Raw genomic sequence first — 18,649 nt, forward strand, 5'->3', positions numbered from 1 at the left:
GCACAAAAAGACTGATAGAGGCACAGAAATACTTTTATAGATAACAATCCACACAGAACCACAGGAAATAAGACGTGCGTGTGCGTGAGTGCTGTCAGCCTTACACAGGAATTTCCCTGCACTTCTACAGAAATCCACTTCCTCTTCGCTGGCCTTTGTGACGACTGTCTTAGCTCAAACATGATCGGTTGGCAGTGATGATGTCATGGGAGATTTCCCATGGTACAGAATAATCATGTATTGACTGGAATGTAGCAAAAATGGTGCAATGAATGGAAGGCCAAATGAAACTGCCTAATTATTCCCTATGTTGTGTGTGTTATGGTAAATGTCTTCCTAGCAAGTTGGGAAATACTTCCAGGCATATGGATAGATTTCTGAGAAGACCATAAAAAGCAAATGATGAAATAAGTATTTGATCAGAAATACAAAACGTTATACATACGTAGGTGTGCTCTAAACAAACATTAAAAAAATCACACTTGTGTGAAGCCCACTGTCTTACGTCGTCATGTAGTGCCCTAAACAAAATTAAAGTCCATAGACTTGGCTGGCAAACGAATATTAAAAAGTGCATCGATTTTGCTGCCACATGTAATCTTCAAAAGCCATGCATTGGAGGGGATAGCACCCTTCAAAAAAGTACCAGACTTGGCTGCCATATAACGTAATTCCGAAAACCACAGGTTGGAGGGGTTAGCGCCCCTCAAAAACAGAACGTTTAATTGAACAAATAAGGGGAGAGGAAACACCGGAATCCGAAATTCGAAAAATGCAGCAGTCAGCAATGCTGTCCTACTTGTACATCGGCAATTTTTTGCCATTAAAAAAAAGGGGGGGTTTCTTTTCATAACACTTGTAATGACAAGACAGTTTTAAAGTGATTCATGAATGTACAGTTGGGTGCCACCAATATTGTCCCTTATCATTTGACCCATTTAGGCCTGAGCTCAACATTTTAAAAAATCCTTCTAAATCCTCCAGTTTTCTGAAATAAATATTTTCACGATTTTTCAAAAATAGCAGACCTACAAGCTCGTAGCGCGCCACTCGGTGGCGCGCGCTGATGTGGCAGTCAGCTGACCAATTGGGCGCGCTACTTAAGCTCTCTAGACTGTATGCCCTTCCTGCCTTCCTCTGCATATGGTTCCTGGTTGTTGTTTTTTTTCATTTACATTTTTATCCCTCGATTTTGTAACCCATTTTTTCACCCCTGTGCCAATTATCTAATGTGATCCTGGGCTCTCTACACACCCTCCGCCAACCTAGTCCCCATATATGGGGGACATGGGGAGAGCAACGGACTTGAACTCATGCTTCCTTCCTGCCTGAGTTGCTCCTTTACACGTGACAGGGGGAGTTTCCCTGGTTGGACGTAGCGCGTGGGGGGAACACGTTATTCCAATCAGTTCCTTTCCCCTCCATCAGGCGCCCCGGCTGGCCAGGGGGAGGCAGTTTGTTTAGAGACCAGGATTACTGCATGTTTTTGTGAGGGTACCTACCCTAGGGGACACGGGGTTCCTGGTTGTTATGCGTTGTTTGCTCTCACCACCACCCCAGCACCACCGGTGGGCTCTGTTATTTATGCTCCCCATGGGGGTTTTATTTTATATCTATCTCCCTGCTCTTAATGTTTTACGATGGTGTTTAATCGCGCCGAGCAGGGAGAAAATGCAGCAGAGCCGAACGCCAAGTCAAATATCATATTATGCACACTTGTATTCTCATTCTATAATAAATATTGGTTAAATCTATCCGTGAGTTGTCTGACTGAATTAAGGTTAAAAGCAAATACCATCCCCTGGCTGAGACCCCAAATGGTGCCCCTGGAAATAACGAATACATGGAGAAAGAGAAGGAAATGAAGAGTCCAAAGTCCACTGGAAATGGAAAAAGTCCACATTTCCCACTACGTCAGGTAGGAGTGTGAGTGCCTTCTGTCAGACCATGTGACTCACCTGTGAGTCAGGTAGAAAACTCATGACACATGGTCTGTACTTGCTCACCGCGCACACACGCACACACACACACACACACACACACACACACAGTGTGTGTGTGTGTTTTTTCTCACACACGCGTCACCTTGAAGGAGCACATTCTAGAACATACATGGGCAACTGGCGGCCCGGGGGCCATATGCGGCCCCCACCATCACTTAATGTGGCCCGCAGGTTATTATCCGAACATTGGTATATTATTGATTTCAGATAATTACTAGTATAGTATTACAATGTTGTAAAATTGTCTTTTTTTTATGTCTTAATATATATATATATATATGTTTAATATAGTTATGTTAACTATATCTAAAATGATATACAAATGTTACTTTTCAGGATTCCAATTCAAAAATAGCAAAAACGTATTCAAGATTTCAATTCAAATATAGCAAAAATAGCTGATCTATTTGCTATACGACAGTAATATGCAATGTGGCCCTCTCCATCGTCAAAGTTGCCCACCCCTGTTCTAGAATATACTATAACAAGTGCTGTATAACAAACGGTGGCTAGAAGGCTACCAGAAAACATAATGTGAACTGGTTATAGTGAATCATGTGAAGTCATGGATCTAGTTCATTCCCTCACCAATATCGTGATGAACTATTTTAATCTTTTTTGTTAAGACAATTTTACCAGATATTCCAAAAGTAGGCTAATTACGCCAAATTGGAGAAACTATTTTGAAAATCGTCAGCATTTTTCTAGTGAAATCTATTTTCTAGTCAAGTCAACTATTGTATTTTTATATTGATGACATTTAACCCTCGATGTCTAATAATCTCGTTACCTTTTAAAAAATAATGAATAATGAATGTCATATTTTCAAGTATTTCAAAAAACAGTAAATTGAACCAAATTGCTATTGCTTTATATGGTGTCGTCCACAGTTAACCGTTTTTGTATCGAGTTGTGTTTAAAATGTACTGTACAAACTGTTAATATATCAATCAATCAATCAATGTATTAACCTCTCTCACACACACCCCCCCCTTTGGTATGTCAGGCCAAAATAAGTTACTTTTTCCCCAGACAATTTGATTATATATATATATATATATATATATCTGAAAAATATATAATAACTTAATAACTGTTTAATTGGTTGTATGTAGGTAGGCCTACGTGACTTGTCAGATCTAGCCAATAACGTATTGCTGTGTGTGGGTGCAATGCCCGGACATGTTGCGTTTGGTTTAATGTATTCCGAATGATTCAACCATACAACGTAGTTGCTCTCACAACACAGCCAGAGGCCCGTCCCACACGTGACCAAACCAACCCCAGCTGATGCAACCTGTGGGGGGGTATAAAAACAGGTGGCTGTGCTGTTCCGTTCGTTCAGAAGTCTTTTTACATGGAGAACATACAGACACAAAGCGTGAAAGAGAGAGCGGGGCATCGTCGGAGAGACAAAAGATTAAGGGAACAGAATGGTCTACACCACAGCTCTAGTGTTGGGACACGGCATGCCGACCTTATCGGAAGAGGAGAGCCTCGTCGAAATCATAGGAAACTTTTTGTCTCAGCTCATTTCGAGCGAGAAGAAGAGTCGCTGCGCCGCTCGTCGGGGCAGCGTCGATAGCTGCGACAATGAGGCGGAAAAGAATTTAGGCCGCCTACCATGTAAGTTATAATAATAATAAAATATACATAGGCTTGTTTTAGTAACTGTACCACTGAGTGTTTAATTCAGAAAGGTTGAGCACTACGATGAGTCAGTGACATGATGTATGATGAATTTAGTTGTGCTTGAAATGTACTGTAATTCTCCAAACTGTTATTTGAATCAATCAACGTAGTAAAAGAAAATATCGCAGTCTAATTCAGAATGGTTATAGTACTGAGTGACATGATCATGATGTAGCCAGCCTAGTAAAAGAAAGCATTGCTGTAGCCTTAGATCAAGACGTAGATGTATTCGATCAAATTTTACCTTTTTTCACATCTGTTAAAACACGATCAAATAGATTTGAGACTGCGATAGTCTTGGCTCTTGGGCTAGCATTGCTGATGCAACTGACTCATGGCTTGGATCAGCTGATTGCAACTTCACAAGCTAGTCTCTCACTCATGCCTCTTCCTCGCTCAACTTGAAGAATGGTAGATATTCGGTCTTGTCACAGACATGGCCTTGATTGATTGATTGAAATATTTATTAAGTTTGCAGAATTACAGTACATTTCAAGCACAAACTCAATACAAAGACTGTTAACTGTGAGTGGACGACCCAATTAAGCATTACACTTGTTTACAAGAGGGTCCACCTTGTTCAATTCATCAAAACATTTAGAGACGTACAAATAGACACTTCTGATAATGTAATGTTAATGTGTTAAATGAATGTATTGCTCAACAGACACCGACCTGCACTCGAGGTTGGAGGAGGAGGACGAGGACGAAGTGAGGCTCTTTCAGCGAGACATGACCCGGCAGATAGAGCGCTGTCTGTCCGAGGCCAAGGGATCCACTCTGCCGTGCGAGGTGCTCCTCCTGCCGCGACACATGTCCGCCAGGGTCGGCCGGGACCTGGTGCGCTCCTCGGCCGGCGAGCCGTGCGGGCTCCGGGGCGCCTCGGTCAACGTGTACCTGGAGGAGTCGTCGAAAGACTCGCTGAAAGCCCTGGGAAGCTTCTCGCCCGAGCCGAGCGTCACCCCGACCTTCGAGCTGTCCGTCGTCTTCAAGGTGGACGACGACGGCTGGCCCCCGCTCAAGCACATTTTCGTTACCGACAGCAAGGTGTTGAAACTTCGCCCGGAGTACAGGCTGGTGAAGAGGAAGCTCTACTCCTCGGCCAGTCCCGTCGTTCATGACTTTAGCTAGTGTTGTTGACGATTTAGAATAATAAGTCAACGAAAAGTCTGCATTTTTGGAGTTTAGATATTCACATTCCACATGGAGGTTTCTGTTGCAATGTAGCCTACTGTTCTGTTAACCTGTTCAAGTTTAGTAGCCTACTACTAGGCTGCTACAACTTTATCATGATTGCTGGAACTCTGGAAGGCAAAATATTGTGACGCACTGGACTGCAGCATTTTTGCACTGATTGTTTCATGTAAACGGTGTTAATTTGTTTTGTATAGTGAGCTGGTCTCACTGCATTATTTTTTTATTTATGTAGTTTTGTTAACTATTCATGGGATGTGGAATAAACGATTTTGCACACAAGATTGTTTCTAAAACGTGTCACTTCGGTATATGATTAGAGCAGTGGTTCTCTTCTCAAATGTATTCATGTCAAGGACCCCAAACACACATTAGGCTGTGGGCCCCCATTTGAAAAGCTATGAAAGGGACCCGATTAGATTTTTCAAGGATGCCCAGTTTGACAAGCATTCGGCTACAGACCATTTAATGGCATCTCTGGGAAGACCATTTAGCTGGGTATCCCTTGGAACTCCATCGGAGCGACATTGCATTCTAGACACAAAGTACTCCTGATTTCCCTAATCTGTAGCCTACTCGAGGGCGTGTAACAAAACCTGCTTGCTAAATGATGTGACCGGGCAAATTGACAAGCGTACGTTCAAATATTAGCTTTTATTAAACAAAATGTACAACACGTGATGTTATTGGCTAACCCAAACAAAACATTACATGATACGATTCCATCATTTGGGTACAAAACCTTTTGTACTATGATCTAACACTTAATACACACCACCATGACTTATGCATCACATGTCCAAGTCTGCCTACGTTTTACAAGATAAACGGATGCACCAATACCAGTTTGAAAGTACTGCTCGATCCCGCATATTAGCCTTTAATATTAATAACCAAATATGATCCATCACTTAAACTGTATAACACTATCGTAGAGTGTTGGTTTGGGATCACTGGACAAAAATAATTCATCAATTCATTCATTTTATGTTTCCCTGTGTATGAAACGTGCCATGAGAAGTTTTACTTGGACTTACTTGATTAACAAAAAGGGGTGCCATAGAAACAGTTACCAAACAATACATGCACCCTTAAAATGCCACCTCGGAGAGCACAATGCGTTCTAATTAATTGCATACATTGAATGTTTATCTTTAGGGAGGACTACTAAAATGTTAAAAAGACAATTAGCATTGTCTAAGTTTTAACCCAATACACAGAGGTCCTGGGTGTTGCATTTAGAATTGAGGTAATTTCTCTGATATCAAATCCTATTATATCCTAGTATGAGTCTGCAATATCATGTAACATCAGTACTGGTATCAATGCAGCCCTAAATATTATGTCATGACAACGTGGGTGCCTAGAACTCTGTCTCTTTCCAAAATGGAGCACCCCAGAACATGGTGAGCTCCCCCACCCTGCATTTCACCCCAGACAACTTTTGCTGGTGAACATTTTCTCTCTCGCTCATACATGTAAAATGCATGTCCTATCCTGAGAGAAATGACAGACTACCCTTCGCTGGTGAAATGATACTAGGGGAAATAAAAGCAGTGTGCTGGCTTAAGAGGGAAGCTTGCTGCTCGCTCAGACAGTTTGATGGATCTGCACACACGCGCACACACATGAGCAGCCTGAGTGTACAGTTGCCTTGAGGAAAAATAACTCAATAAGTACTGTAGCTGCTCTGCATCCTCTGACGCCAGTGACTCTTGCTCTGTTGCTTTCTGTCTCATTCATGGCCTCAAATGTCTACAAGTCTTATTTCTTCATCTTGAGGTCAGCTTCCATGGCGCTGCGGCGACCCCTGGTACCACCGTCCTGACAGAGCGAGAGATACAGAGACAGTAAGAGAGAGAGGGATGATGGGTCAGGATGAAAACATCAAGGTCGGTTGGACAGTGTGCAGGAGGATCCATTGGCGGCCCCCCTCCCCACCCAGCAACCCAAAGGCCCAGCCCAGTGAGCCCACCCCCCCAACAAAACACAGCACAGTCCACCTTGGAAGGTTTCCTCCCCAAATGAAGAAGAGGAACGAAGAGAAACATAAAAGAACGACGACGACAAGCTAAAATAAATGGAGAAAAGAGAAACGAATTTAGACAAAAAAAAAAATTATAACAAGAACAAAGGAAAACGAAACATGCGAGAGACAGAACAATGTTTCGATGTACAGATTACACGAGAACGGTACAAAAATAGAAAATAATAAATACAATGATGAAAACAAAACCAGATGAAACCAGCATGGTGGGGTTGTCACTGACTGAAGGTCGACGGAAGCTTGAGATGATGGAACAGGGGTTACTGTTGTTGTCTTTACTGGTGTGTGCGGTGAGGACGATGTGGTGCCTGAGTCAGTATAACAGAACGTTGGAGTGTTTATGAGGGTGATGCGGGCCTCAATGCACTTGTCAAGTGTGTGTGTGTGTGTGTGTGTGTGCGTACAGACAGAGAGAGATATAGGTGTATTATCCCTTTAACACATTTTGTGCCCAAAACGTCTGTGGACGTCCTGGGTATTACCGCACGTGCATAGCCCAAGACGTCTGTGGACGTCTTTGGAAAAAAAATAAATATATATATATATATTTTTATTTATTTTATAAAAAAAAAATCAGAAAAATCAAAACACTTTTTTTTTAACACGTGGTGCCAAAGTGTGTGTTTTCGCCATTGAGAATGCATTTGGCGTTTAAATTAAATAACTCAGAAACTATAAAACATTTCAAAGTAAAAAGTTCCAGCATGTGTCTCCACAGTCAGCTGAATTATAAAAAATGTGAATGGATTTTCTAGGTGAAAGTGATTTTGGGCAGTTTTGCGTGGGCTCTCAATTTAAGGTAAAGGTGTGTTATGTGCGCGCTTGTGTGTACACAGACAAGGGTGTGCGGAGCGTGGGCCCAGGTTCTGGTGAGGTCAGGAGAGGAGAAGACCTGAATACTTACAAAGAGAGAGAGAAGAAAAGCAGGAGAAGCCATTGGGACACTGTCCTGTAGAAGGACAAACATCAGAGTGAGAAAATAGAGAGAGAGAAACACGCATAATGCGAAGAGCGAGCAAGAGTCGTACAGTTGGAGGCCATCGATATTGTCCTTTTCTTTTTGCTGAGGTTTGCGTGATCTGCGCAAAAGGACAGTTAACCCATTTTGGGCGGGAACCCCTTTTGGTGTTTTAAACATTGTTATAATTTAGCTATTGAAAAATAGCAGATCTACAAGCTCATAGCGCGCCACCGAGTGGCGCGCTATGAGCTTGTAGGTCTGCTATTTTTGAAAAATCGTGAAAATATTTATTTCAGAAAACTGGAGGATTTAGAAGGATTTTTTAAAATGTTGAGGTCAGGCCTAAATGGGTCAAATGATAAGGGACAATATCGGTGGCACCCAACTGTACATGTCTGTATTGTGCGAGTGCACTCGCACGCATCAACGGGTATTATGTTAACTGACCACCACGCGGCACATACACCAAAACGCGTACGCAACATGAAGCAAGCAAGTACAGGTTAGAAAAGACGGATCATAAACCATGAAACACGCGAAGATTCTAGCGTTCAAAGAGTCAAGTGAGACAGTGAACCGACGTACATATTATGGACAAAGCCAAGGCAACGGCAGAGACAATAATTCAAAGGCCTAACAGATGTAGTAGAAGTAGACGGACTGCAAACAAATTGTACATGCAGACACCCAGTGCATTTATACGCAGCAGAGCCATCCAACATGGAAGCGGATATACACAAGAGACAGAGAGAGTAATGCAGAAAATGCAAGTCGGCTTAAGTTGTATGCACACAAAGACAGACAGAAAGTAGAAAATACAGGGGATGGGAGAGACATGCAGGAGGTTTAGGAGATATTCCACTGACTGACAGTCTATCACAAGCAGAGAGAAGAGCAGATCTGAAGACGGCTGGAAAATGGTCTTTGTGAGATTGTATGAAGATTGCATGTGGAGGTGTGCGGAGGTGTGTGTATGCGTGCGAGAAAATAATAAAACACATTTTGAGTCTATATACCGATAGGGAAAATCACTGGACAGTTCAGGGTAATCACTGGACAGTTCAGGGTAGCATAATATGCAGATCTTATACTTTGTCACAAATGTAGGAGGAAGAACTCTGGGTCACCAAGACATGGCATATGATACACTGGGAATTATGGCTGGTGTCTAGAATTCAGAACAGGATTTTCAGTGGTTCCTGGAATGTACAACCAACCAATGAACATGCATCATGGCGAACACATTCTGTTCAACACCAGCCTTTTAGGTTCTGTTCTGTATACCTTTATCAAGATGTTTTTCCATGCAAAATAAATGAAGACTTAAATTATAAATACTTTAGCACCAATAATGGGCTTTTCATAAGGGGCAAATGAGGGGCTCATTGGCCTATCTATGGTCAATAAGATCTTAGTATGAAGTACATTGTAATGTTATTAATTACAAAAGAGTTTTAGAATATTGGGCGTTTTTTAAATCATAAGGAAAATTTGAATGCATGCGTCTACGCTCCCCATTTAGCTTTCACACAAACAATGTGGAATAAATATCATCAAAATGTCAACTCTGTTGCAGGTGGATGTTCTGGTTATACTATAGTAAACAACACAGCTGTGTGTGATCCCCATCACTGCCCTCACGTTACACATGTTCCGTGCTAAAAAGGCTTTTTCCTTCCAGACCTTCATTACTTAAAAACGGATTTGAAAATTTCAGGTAGGTGTTCTGTGTCGATGTATGCCAACAGTGACGGGGTAATAACGACCTTCAACAAAGCCATTAACCCCAATTATTTCAAAACAAAGTGCAATATATTCACATGCGACAGCAACATTGTCCTTGGAACGATTGAACTAAACACAGCATTTGAAACATTAGAGATTGACAATGACCTCTCTAAAACATCCCCCACCTCACTCCACCTCACCCAGAGTCAACCCTACCCCAGCTCACAGGCCTCAAAAACCCGATAACTAAAGCACGGGGGATCTGGGGTATTTTTCACCTTAACCCATTTAGGCCTGACCTCGAAATTTAAAAAAATATCTTCTAAATCCTCCAGTTTTCTGAAATAAATATTTTCACGATTTAAAAAAAATAGCAGACCTACAAGCTCGTAGCGCGCCACTCGGTGGCGCGCTATGAGCTTGTAGATCTGCTATTTTTCAATAGCTAAATTATAACAATGTTTAAAACACCAAAAGGGGTTCCCGCCCAAAATGGGTTAAGCAAAAAGCTCAGAATGGAAAGTCATGTGCAGGGGCGAAATAATTCATTAATACCTGGCAGGGTAAAATTACAGGATATACGCATACACTTTACCCAACACCACTAGACCATGCTCAAACCCTACGCAGCCCACCAACCACACTAAACCAGGTGATTATTTAAGTGTTGGGAGTTTGGAAGCACACGTTTTCATTAAAGGGATAGTTCAGATTTTTTGAACTTAAGTTGTATGAAATACTTGCCATTAATATAATGGTTGCAACTGTATTAATTGATTGCCCGAGTCCTGTGGTGGGAGTTCTGCTCGGGTTTTGGTGAAATATCAAGTAGTTCCGGTCATTTTGTGGGGGGCACTGGGGGCCACGCAGTAAAAGTAAATTAATCCACAAAACTAACGTCATTTGTATTGTTGACCTATTTCTAAAATATTAGTGCGACTTCCGTTCTTTTTTTACCCCTCTATCACACAGAACTATGTTTTTTGTGTCCATATCACTACGCCCAAAAAATAGTTCCATGTGATAGAGGGGTCAAAGTTGAACGAAAGTCGCGCTAATATTTTAGAAATAGGTCAACAATACAAATTACGTTCGTTTTGTGGATTCATTTACTTTTACTGCGTGGCCCCAGTGCCCCCCACAAAATGACCGGAACTACTTAATATTGACCAAAACCAGAGCAGAACTCCCACCATGGGACTCGGGCAATCAATTAATACAGTTGCAACCACTATATTAATGGCAAGTATTTCATACAACTTAAGTTCAAAAAATCTGAACTATCCCTTTAACGCATTGTGCTGCTGCCTCCTGCATTATGTGCAAATTCAAAACAGGTGGTAAGGCAGGGCCGTTCAGTGACTTCAGACGAGTCAATGGAGGATTTTGCAACTCTAGATTCAACCCATTATAAAAAAAAGATCTAGTGTTGCAAATTGCGGATAACTTAAACTTACCCCAGCTCTCCCACCACACCACACAGAGTCTCGTGTTGCCAGACTGTTGCCTCTCGCAATTTTCAAATGCTTCAACGAAAGCTCTATCATGAGTAAATCATGATTAAAATCATGAGTAAAATAGAAAGCCAAAGTGGAGCCTCCTTCCCACTTCCGTTTTGTCTCTACAGTCGTGCAAATTTATCTAATATAAATAGAAATCATCTAAGTATATATAGTTTGTTGCTTAGCAGAAATAGAAAAGATATTTGCGTGAATGGAAATGGCAGCTTCCTTCCTTACACAGATTTCGATGTAGGTGTAGTTCCAGACTCTATACAGCAGGGGTCGGCAACAGGCGGCCCGCGGGCCAAAATTGGCCCCCCAGAAATAATATCTGGCCCGTGAGATAATTTTGAGATTTTTTTTTTTTTTTTTTTTAAGTCCCACGTTAGCGACCATATTTACAATATGAAAACTGTCACTTAGACAATGTAGGTTACACACCGCTGGAATTAAACATGGAACCTGCAGGCAGCATTAGGTGAGTAATTCATTGTATATGTGTTGGACGTTCGTGGTTGTGCTAATGATAAACGGACAGGTGCTGCCAGTGGGATCCTCCAGCTGCTTAACGACGACACTGTTCTGTGACTAGGTGTACTAGTGTAGCTTTGCATCTGCCCGTGTGAAAGCAGCATAACGTCGTGTCAGCACCATATTTTTCCAGCAAAAAAAAAAGAAAAAAGTTGATTTATATTGGTCAAATAGACCCGAATTAGACCCGAATTAGACCCGAATTAGACCCGGCCTTCACGGGCGCACGCGCGCTGCGCGCGCGCACGCGCCAGACGGCCGGCCCGCGATGGAATGTCTGGGAATAATATTGGCCCGAGGACAATCTCAGTTGCCGACCCCTGCTATACAGCATTCGGAGATTATGGAAAACCGTAGTTGTCTGGTGGCTACGCGAGACTAGCCTGGTGAAACCACTCCCCCTGCTGGACAACATTTGCATTCTGCCAGCAGGGAGAGTCTGGGAACTCTCAGGCAGAGATGATGTACTCCGGTCCAATTCTGGCCGGAGCGATATGCGGCTGTATGAGGCCGCTAGAGGCGGGATCAACGTGAGACTTATGACATATTGAAGCGCTGCCACAGCGCAAATGTAAACACAACCTAACAAGACTACAACTCGAAATTATTATGGCGATATCAAATGTTTGTCCCGCTGCTTCCGGGTTCATCGTTTCTGCTTGAGAGATCCCAGATGCAGGCAGGAGGCGGGAACTGGTGAACTCGATACTGTCGCAATCTGGCGAAGTCAGGTTAACGCGAGACTACACCGCACCCAACCCTACCCTACCCCGCACCGGCCTCACCTTCTCGGCCGGCTCGCCGGGCTTGCGGCCACCCTCGCGCCCGCGGAGGCTCTTGGCGGAGATGGCGCTCTCGGAGGTCTGCATGATGAGCTGCGTGGCCAGGAACTGCTGCACGTGCTCCAGGACGTCACGCTGCATCTCCAGCGCCATGTGGTAGACGTCGTGGTCCGACGAGTTGTACATGACGGCGTTCTGGAACATGAGCATGATGTCGCGTTGGAACTCGGCCGTCGTGCGGATGACGCCCGACTCGATGTTCTTCTTGATGGCCGACAGGTCCATGGGCCTGTGGGTTTGGGGACGGGGTCAGCAGTTTGCATAGGGTTCATACACATTTGGAATTTCAAAATTGCAAACTTTTTCCAGACTCAAATTGCGGGCCCGTGGGTCGCTCTCCGGGCAAGCTGCGGCCGAAAAACCGAGGTGTGAGAGAGAAGAAGTGGACGGTTCAGTGTACTCACCAAAGTGAGTACTCACCAAAGTGAGTAAACCCCTCGCATTTCTGCAAATATTTAATTATATCTCTTCATGTGACAATGTTGTTACATGAAGAGATATAATTATTATTTTGCTGTTACCTGGCTTATAGTGCAGGCATTTTGAGAAATGTCCCTGAACAAATTGCAACAGAAACCCGTTCTTTTGTTTCATAAATACTGTTAGTAACAACATATCAAAAGTCCTAAGAAATCCCAGTGGTGGAAAATGCTAAAATAAGGTGAATTTAACATCCTATGAGGCAAACATTTAAAAACGTCATTATGCTTTAACCCATTGAGACCTGGAACGCATCCATGTCACGTTAGCGTTAGCGTTTTAAACATTGTTATAATTTAGCTATTGAAAAATAGCAGATCTACAAGCTCATAGCGCGCCACCGAGTGGCGCGCTATGAACTTGTAGGTCTGCTATTTTTGAAAAATCGTTAAAATGTGCCTCAAATCTTTCCGAAAATTGTCATGATTTAGAAAACTTTTTTTAAAATTTCGACGTCAGGCCTGAATGGGTTAAGTACCATGTGACATGTCAAACTAGGGGGTTTGTCACATGATGATTCTGAATCCATTGCAAGCATTTGTTTTGCATGAAAAACACTCCTTGGGCTAAAAACGGCCATAGCCATCATCACAAATTTGATGAGGTCATCACATTTGGTGGCTAACTGGCTACTATGGCCGTTTGGTACAGTACCAGTCCATCACCTATTTTATCATTTTTCAATAGGCCATGTTCCACCACTGGGATTTCTAAGGCCCAAACCACACCAACACCTTGACAATAAGCTGTCAGGTGAAGGCATGGCAACAAGGGGGATCAAAAGAGTAAATCAAAGGACAAGATTCCTGGGCAGAATGTCCTCTTTTGTTAACAAAAGGGCTCTCGGGACTTTAGCTGGAGCCCTCATACTGCCCATTTTTCCACTATGCTTGCTACTACTACTTTTCTTTAGACCGTGACTCGAAAGAGAAATGACATATTCGCCCGGGGCCCAACCTAGTGAAAGTAGCAGATCTACAAGGGTGTGGGTTTTAAACCATTTGCTTAGGCATGATAAAAGTTGGGTGTTTTTTTGCATCATGATTTGTGAATGATGAGTAGAACACAGCTAATTCTAACAGATCGGAGAAAGCATTCTCTGCTTTGACAAACACAAATAGAAGTTAGGAAGTGCATTGTTATTAAGCATTTTCTGACCTGTGTACAATGCTGTGGTAACCCGGGGCGATGTCATCTGACACAGGCTGCAGGAAGACACTGGCATACCTGATACACAAACAACAAAATCACACACTTATTATTTATCCCCATTCACAAGTACGACCAGCTCAGTGACCTTGTGGTTAGAGAGTCCGCCCTGAGACTGGGAGGTCGGGGTTCGATCCCCGGCCGGATCATACCAAAGACTCTAAAAAAAAAATGGGACCCAGTGCCTCCCTGCTTGACACTCGGCATCAAGGGTTGGATTGGGGGTAAATACTAGCGTCATGTCCAGGGGGTGTACTTGTACATCAAGCTGCCTCACGCTACAGAAACAGGAGATAGGCTCCTCATGGCTCGGCGAGGCTACTTACTTACAAGTATGACAAATCTCATTCTAAACTACCTGGATCTAGGGGCTGAAATGATTAAAATAATTGATTGAAAAGGAAATTAATGTAATTGTGGTAATCAAATTGATCAGATTTAGTGTTGCGTCAGCTAAAATCGGAATACTTGTCTATGTTTGCATAATGAAAAGGTTAAATTGAGCACGTTCAACACGTCTATATGGGTTCAGACAATCTGGGAACCCGTCGGCAAAAGAAAGAAAAAAAAAAAGCTTTGAATTGGCAGCGCCTGGTTACACTTGTAGAGACCGCGTGTCGGCCACTCGCTCTCCTTTACCGCTCAACTGCCGGCTGCATTCCTAACTAGCGCCACGCCGCGCCATCCAGGTGGCCAGTGCACTGTACCATACTGTATACTGTTCTGTACTGTTGCAGGCTGTACTGTACCATACTGTACTGTTGCAGGCTGTACTGTACCATACTGTACTGTTGCAGGCTGTACTGTACCATACTGTACTGTTGCAGGCTGTACTGTACCATACTGTACTGTTGCAGGCTGTACTGTACCATACTGTACTGTTGCAGGCTGTACTGTACCATACTGTACTGTTGCAGGCTGTACTGTACCATACTGTACTGTTGCAGGCTGTACTGTACCATACTGTACTGTTGCAGGCTGCACTGTACCATACTGTATACCGTTCTGTACTGTTGCAGGCTGCACTGTACCATACTGTATACCGTTCTGTACTGTTGCAGGCTGCACTGTACCATACTGTATACCGTTCTGTACTGTTGCAGGCTGTACTGTACCATACTGTATACCGTTCTGTACTGTTGCAGGCTGCACTGTACCATACTGTATACCGTTCTGTACTGTTGCAGGCTGTACTGTACCATACTGTATACCGTTCTGTACTGTTGCAGGCTGTACTGTACCATACTGTATACTGTTCTGTACTGTTGCAGGCTGCACTGTACCATACTGTATACCGTTCTGTACTGTTGCAGGCTGTACTGTACCATACTGTATACTGTTCTGTACTGTTGCAGGCTGTACGGTACCATACTGTATACTGTTCTGTACTGTTGCAGGCTGCACTGTACCATACTGTATACCGTTCTGTACTGTTGCAGGCTGTACTGTACCATACTGTATACTGTTCTGTTGCAGGCTGTACTGTACCATACTGTATACTGTTCTGTACTGTTGCAGGCTGTACTGTACCATACTGTATACTGTTCTGTACTGTTGCAGGCTGTACTGTACCATACTGTACTGTTGCAGGCTGTACTGTACCATACTGTATACCGTTCTGTACTGTTGCAGGCTGTACTGTACCATACTGTATACTGTTCTGTACTGTTGCAGGCTGTACTGTACCATACTGTATACCGTTCTGTACTGTTGCAGGCTGCACTGTACCATACTGTATACTGTTCTGTACTGTTGCAGGCTGTACGGTACCATACTGTACTGTTGCAGGCTGTACTGTACCATACTGTACTGTTGCAGGCTGTACTGTACCATACTGTATACCGTTCTGTACTGTTGCAGGCTGTACTGTACCATACTGTATACTGTTCTGTACTGTTGCAGGCTGTACTGTACCATACTGTATACTGTTCTGTACTGTTGCAGGCTGTACGGTACCATACTGTACTGTTGCAGGCTGTACTGTACCGGGCTGTACTGTACCATACTGCACCATACTGTAGCATACTCTACTGTAGCATACTCTACTGTACCATACTGTACTGTAAAGTAATGCACCGTACTGTAATGTACCATACTGCACTGTGTTGTACCATACTATATGGTAGCAGACTGTACCATACTGTACCGTACCGTGTGTGTGCACGCGTGCGCAGTGGAACGGGTTGTGGCCTAAAATGTGATGTAATTTACATAACATGTGCAAGACGTGTGCAAACCTTCACAATTCAAAATACATTTTAAATTATTATTATTTATTTATTTATTTTAAACAAATTTCCAGACTGATCACAACAATAAGGAGTATTACAATCAATATGGCTTCATCAAAGAACTCCGTTATGGTTGTCAATCAAAATAACTTAATACTACTACCTTCTCAGGTCAGAGCGATACACACCCCAAAAACGTTCTATCCCTATTTCAGTTGGTTTTGGCAGCTTTGAAGGTCCATATTAATGTGAATACAACCCACAGACCTGCCTATCAAAGTGGCTCTTGCAACATAACGGAATAAGACGACATCAACATTTTAAATGTAGGTCAACCGTGAGGTTGGTGAAAGGGACAGGTGTCGGGTCAATGACAATCTCGATTGGCTGATATGGGTGCCGGGGGGGTGGGCCAAGGGCTCACCTGTGGTTGGCTGCGGCTCTCCACACCAGCATGATGGCTTTCTTCCAGATCTTTTGGGCCTGCATGGCCTCCTGGTCCTCGCCACATATGGAGCTAATGCACGGAGAGAGAGATGGAGTGGAAGTGAGAAGGAGTTTTTAACCTATTTTGACCTGAGATCAGATTCTAAAAATGTCTTCTACATCCTGACAGTTTTCTGAAAAAGCTATGTTTCTATGTCAGTGGTTCTTCGATTTTTCAAAAATAGCAGACCTACAAGCTCGTAGCGCGCCACTCGGTGGCGCTTGTAGATCTGCTATTTTTCAATAGCTAAAGCATAACACAACGCTAACACCAAAAGGGGTTCCCGCTCCAAAATGGGTTAAGGAACAGACAGAACAATGAAGTGGCCATGGTCCAAGTTGAATGAGAGGGGAAGTAGGAGAGAGGAACAGATGGACAGTGGAAGTGACAGGGGGAGGGAGGGAGGGAAACACAAATCAGTCCCAAATCTTTACTCACCAGCAGCAAAAAAAACTAACTAACTGGTGAGCACAGTGAAATGCATCTGAGCCAGGGGTCATGAAGAAAAAAATAACTGACGATTGCACAGGCCAAGCTTTATATCGACTTAAAAATCAGTCTTTTGCATGGAGGGCAGAGGTCATTTTGGGGTGTTGATTTGTGAGTCCTGTCCTGGTTGTAGCTAGTACGTCCTTGCAAAAATAAAATGGCTCACAAACACCGCGAAGCAATATTGATAAATAATATCGGAAACAAAGGGGTAAATTCTAAAAGCAAAAAGTTAACAAAAACATTTTTCTTTTAACCCATTTTGGGCGGGAACCCCTTTTGGTGTTAGCATTATGTTTTGCTTTAGCTATTTAAAAATAGCAGATCTACAAGCTCGTAGCGCGCCACCGAGTGGCGCGCTACGAGCTTGTAGGTCTGCACGACTGACATAGAAACATAGCTTTTTCAGAAAACTGTCTGATCTCAGGTCAAAATGGGTTAAAGATATTTTGGTGGGTTTTGTGTCTTTATTTGGATAGTAGAGACAGGAAATGGGTAGAGAGAGACGGGGGGTGACACACAGCAAAGGCCATCGGGCTTGGGGTAACAAACCTGCGACTCGCTGTCAGGCTTAGGCATTAGAGCCTATAGCCACTTCCAGACATGTACTGAATCATGGAAGTTTACCAGAGTTCAAAACGGAGGGGCTGTATGTATGAACGGAATATTCTGGCACAGTAGGAAAGGACATGCAACAGATTTTAGGCAGGCAGGACCCTTGACTTAAAGTCCAGCCTCCAGGTAACATCTTGACTTGGCTCAAACAGCGCTGTGTGTGTGTGTGTGTGTGTGTGTGAGTGAGTGAGTGAGTGAGTGAGTGAGTGAGTGAGTGAGTGAGTGAGTGTAGTAGTAGTCTGGCGGTGGACGGGTGGGAAATTTGGTATACAGTCTTTTTTTATTGGCCTAAACTTTTGTCTATAGGGCCACGCTACACCAGGCTTTTCTCGCGCGTTTACACTAAACGCGCGGCCCGCGCATGCGTTTTTTAAAATAGGACTGGACCTAAATTCAACGCACGCGTTTAGGGTAAACGCGCGCGTTTTGTGTGCGAAAAGCCTGGTGTAGCGTGGCCGTCAGTCTATATACATACATTCATGAATCAACTTGCTGACCGGCTGAACGTATTGAGCAATTTTTTTGATTGAACTAACACAGCAGTTTTGTGTTCATGATTGCCAAATATACGTATTATTCTGTAGTTGTCAATCTCATTCAATGCTACTCAGCCACTTTTCAGTGTCAATGTGCAAATT

General features: G+C 43.2%; 2 protein-coding genes across 5 annotated transcripts in view; one reads left to right on the forward strand and one right to left on the reverse strand.

Moving 5' to 3' along the window:
• The first annotated feature begins 3,329 nt into the window (after window positions 1–3,329).
• Window positions 3,330–5,171, forward strand: LOC306928497 (DNA damage-inducible transcript 4-like protein). Its single transcript, XM_079508667.1, has 2 exons — window positions 3,330–3,629; window positions 4,363–5,171. The coding sequence occupies exons 1-2, from the start codon at window positions 3,437–3,439 to the stop codon at window positions 4,824–4,826; spliced, it is 657 nt and encodes a 218-aa protein (XP_079364793.1). The 5' UTR covers window positions 3,330–3,436; the 3' UTR covers window positions 4,827–5,171.
• A 357-nt stretch (window positions 5,172–5,528) lies between these two features.
• The window catches only part of brd8b (bromodomain containing 8b), a 34,994-nt gene continuing 21,873 nt past the window's right edge, over window positions 5,529–18,649 (reverse strand). For all 4 annotated transcript variants that reach the window (XM_079508525.1, XM_079508524.1, XM_079508523.1 and 1 more), the window contains 4 exons: window positions 16,845–16,937; window positions 14,139–14,207; window positions 12,444–12,729; window positions 5,529–6,713 (listed from right to left, as the gene is read on the reverse strand). In XM_079508525.1, coding sequence (XP_079364651.1) covers window positions 6,654–6,713; window positions 12,444–12,729; window positions 14,139–14,207; window positions 16,845–16,937 — 508 coding nt within the window. In that variant the 3' untranslated portion in view covers window positions 5,529–6,653. The remainder of the gene's footprint in view (window positions 6,714–12,443; window positions 12,730–14,138; window positions 14,208–16,844; window positions 16,938–18,649) is intronic.

The sequence above is a fragment of the Electrona antarctica genome (assembly GCF_951216825.1).
Source record: "Electrona antarctica genome assembly, chromosome: 1".
In the NCBI taxonomy this organism is placed as follows: Eukaryota; Metazoa; Chordata; class Actinopteri; order Myctophiformes; family Myctophidae; genus Electrona; species Electrona antarctica.

Excerpts from the sequence above, each read along its gene's own strand:
- LOC306928497 (XM_079508667.1), top strand. The coding sequence starts at position 3,437 with ATGGTCTACACCACAGCTCTAGTGTTGGGACACGGCATGCCGACCTTA. Across the intron at positions 3,630-4,362 it reads GAATTTAGGCCGCCTACCAT|ACACCGACCTGCACTCGAGG; the intron begins GTAAGTTATAAT and ends ATTGCTCAACAG.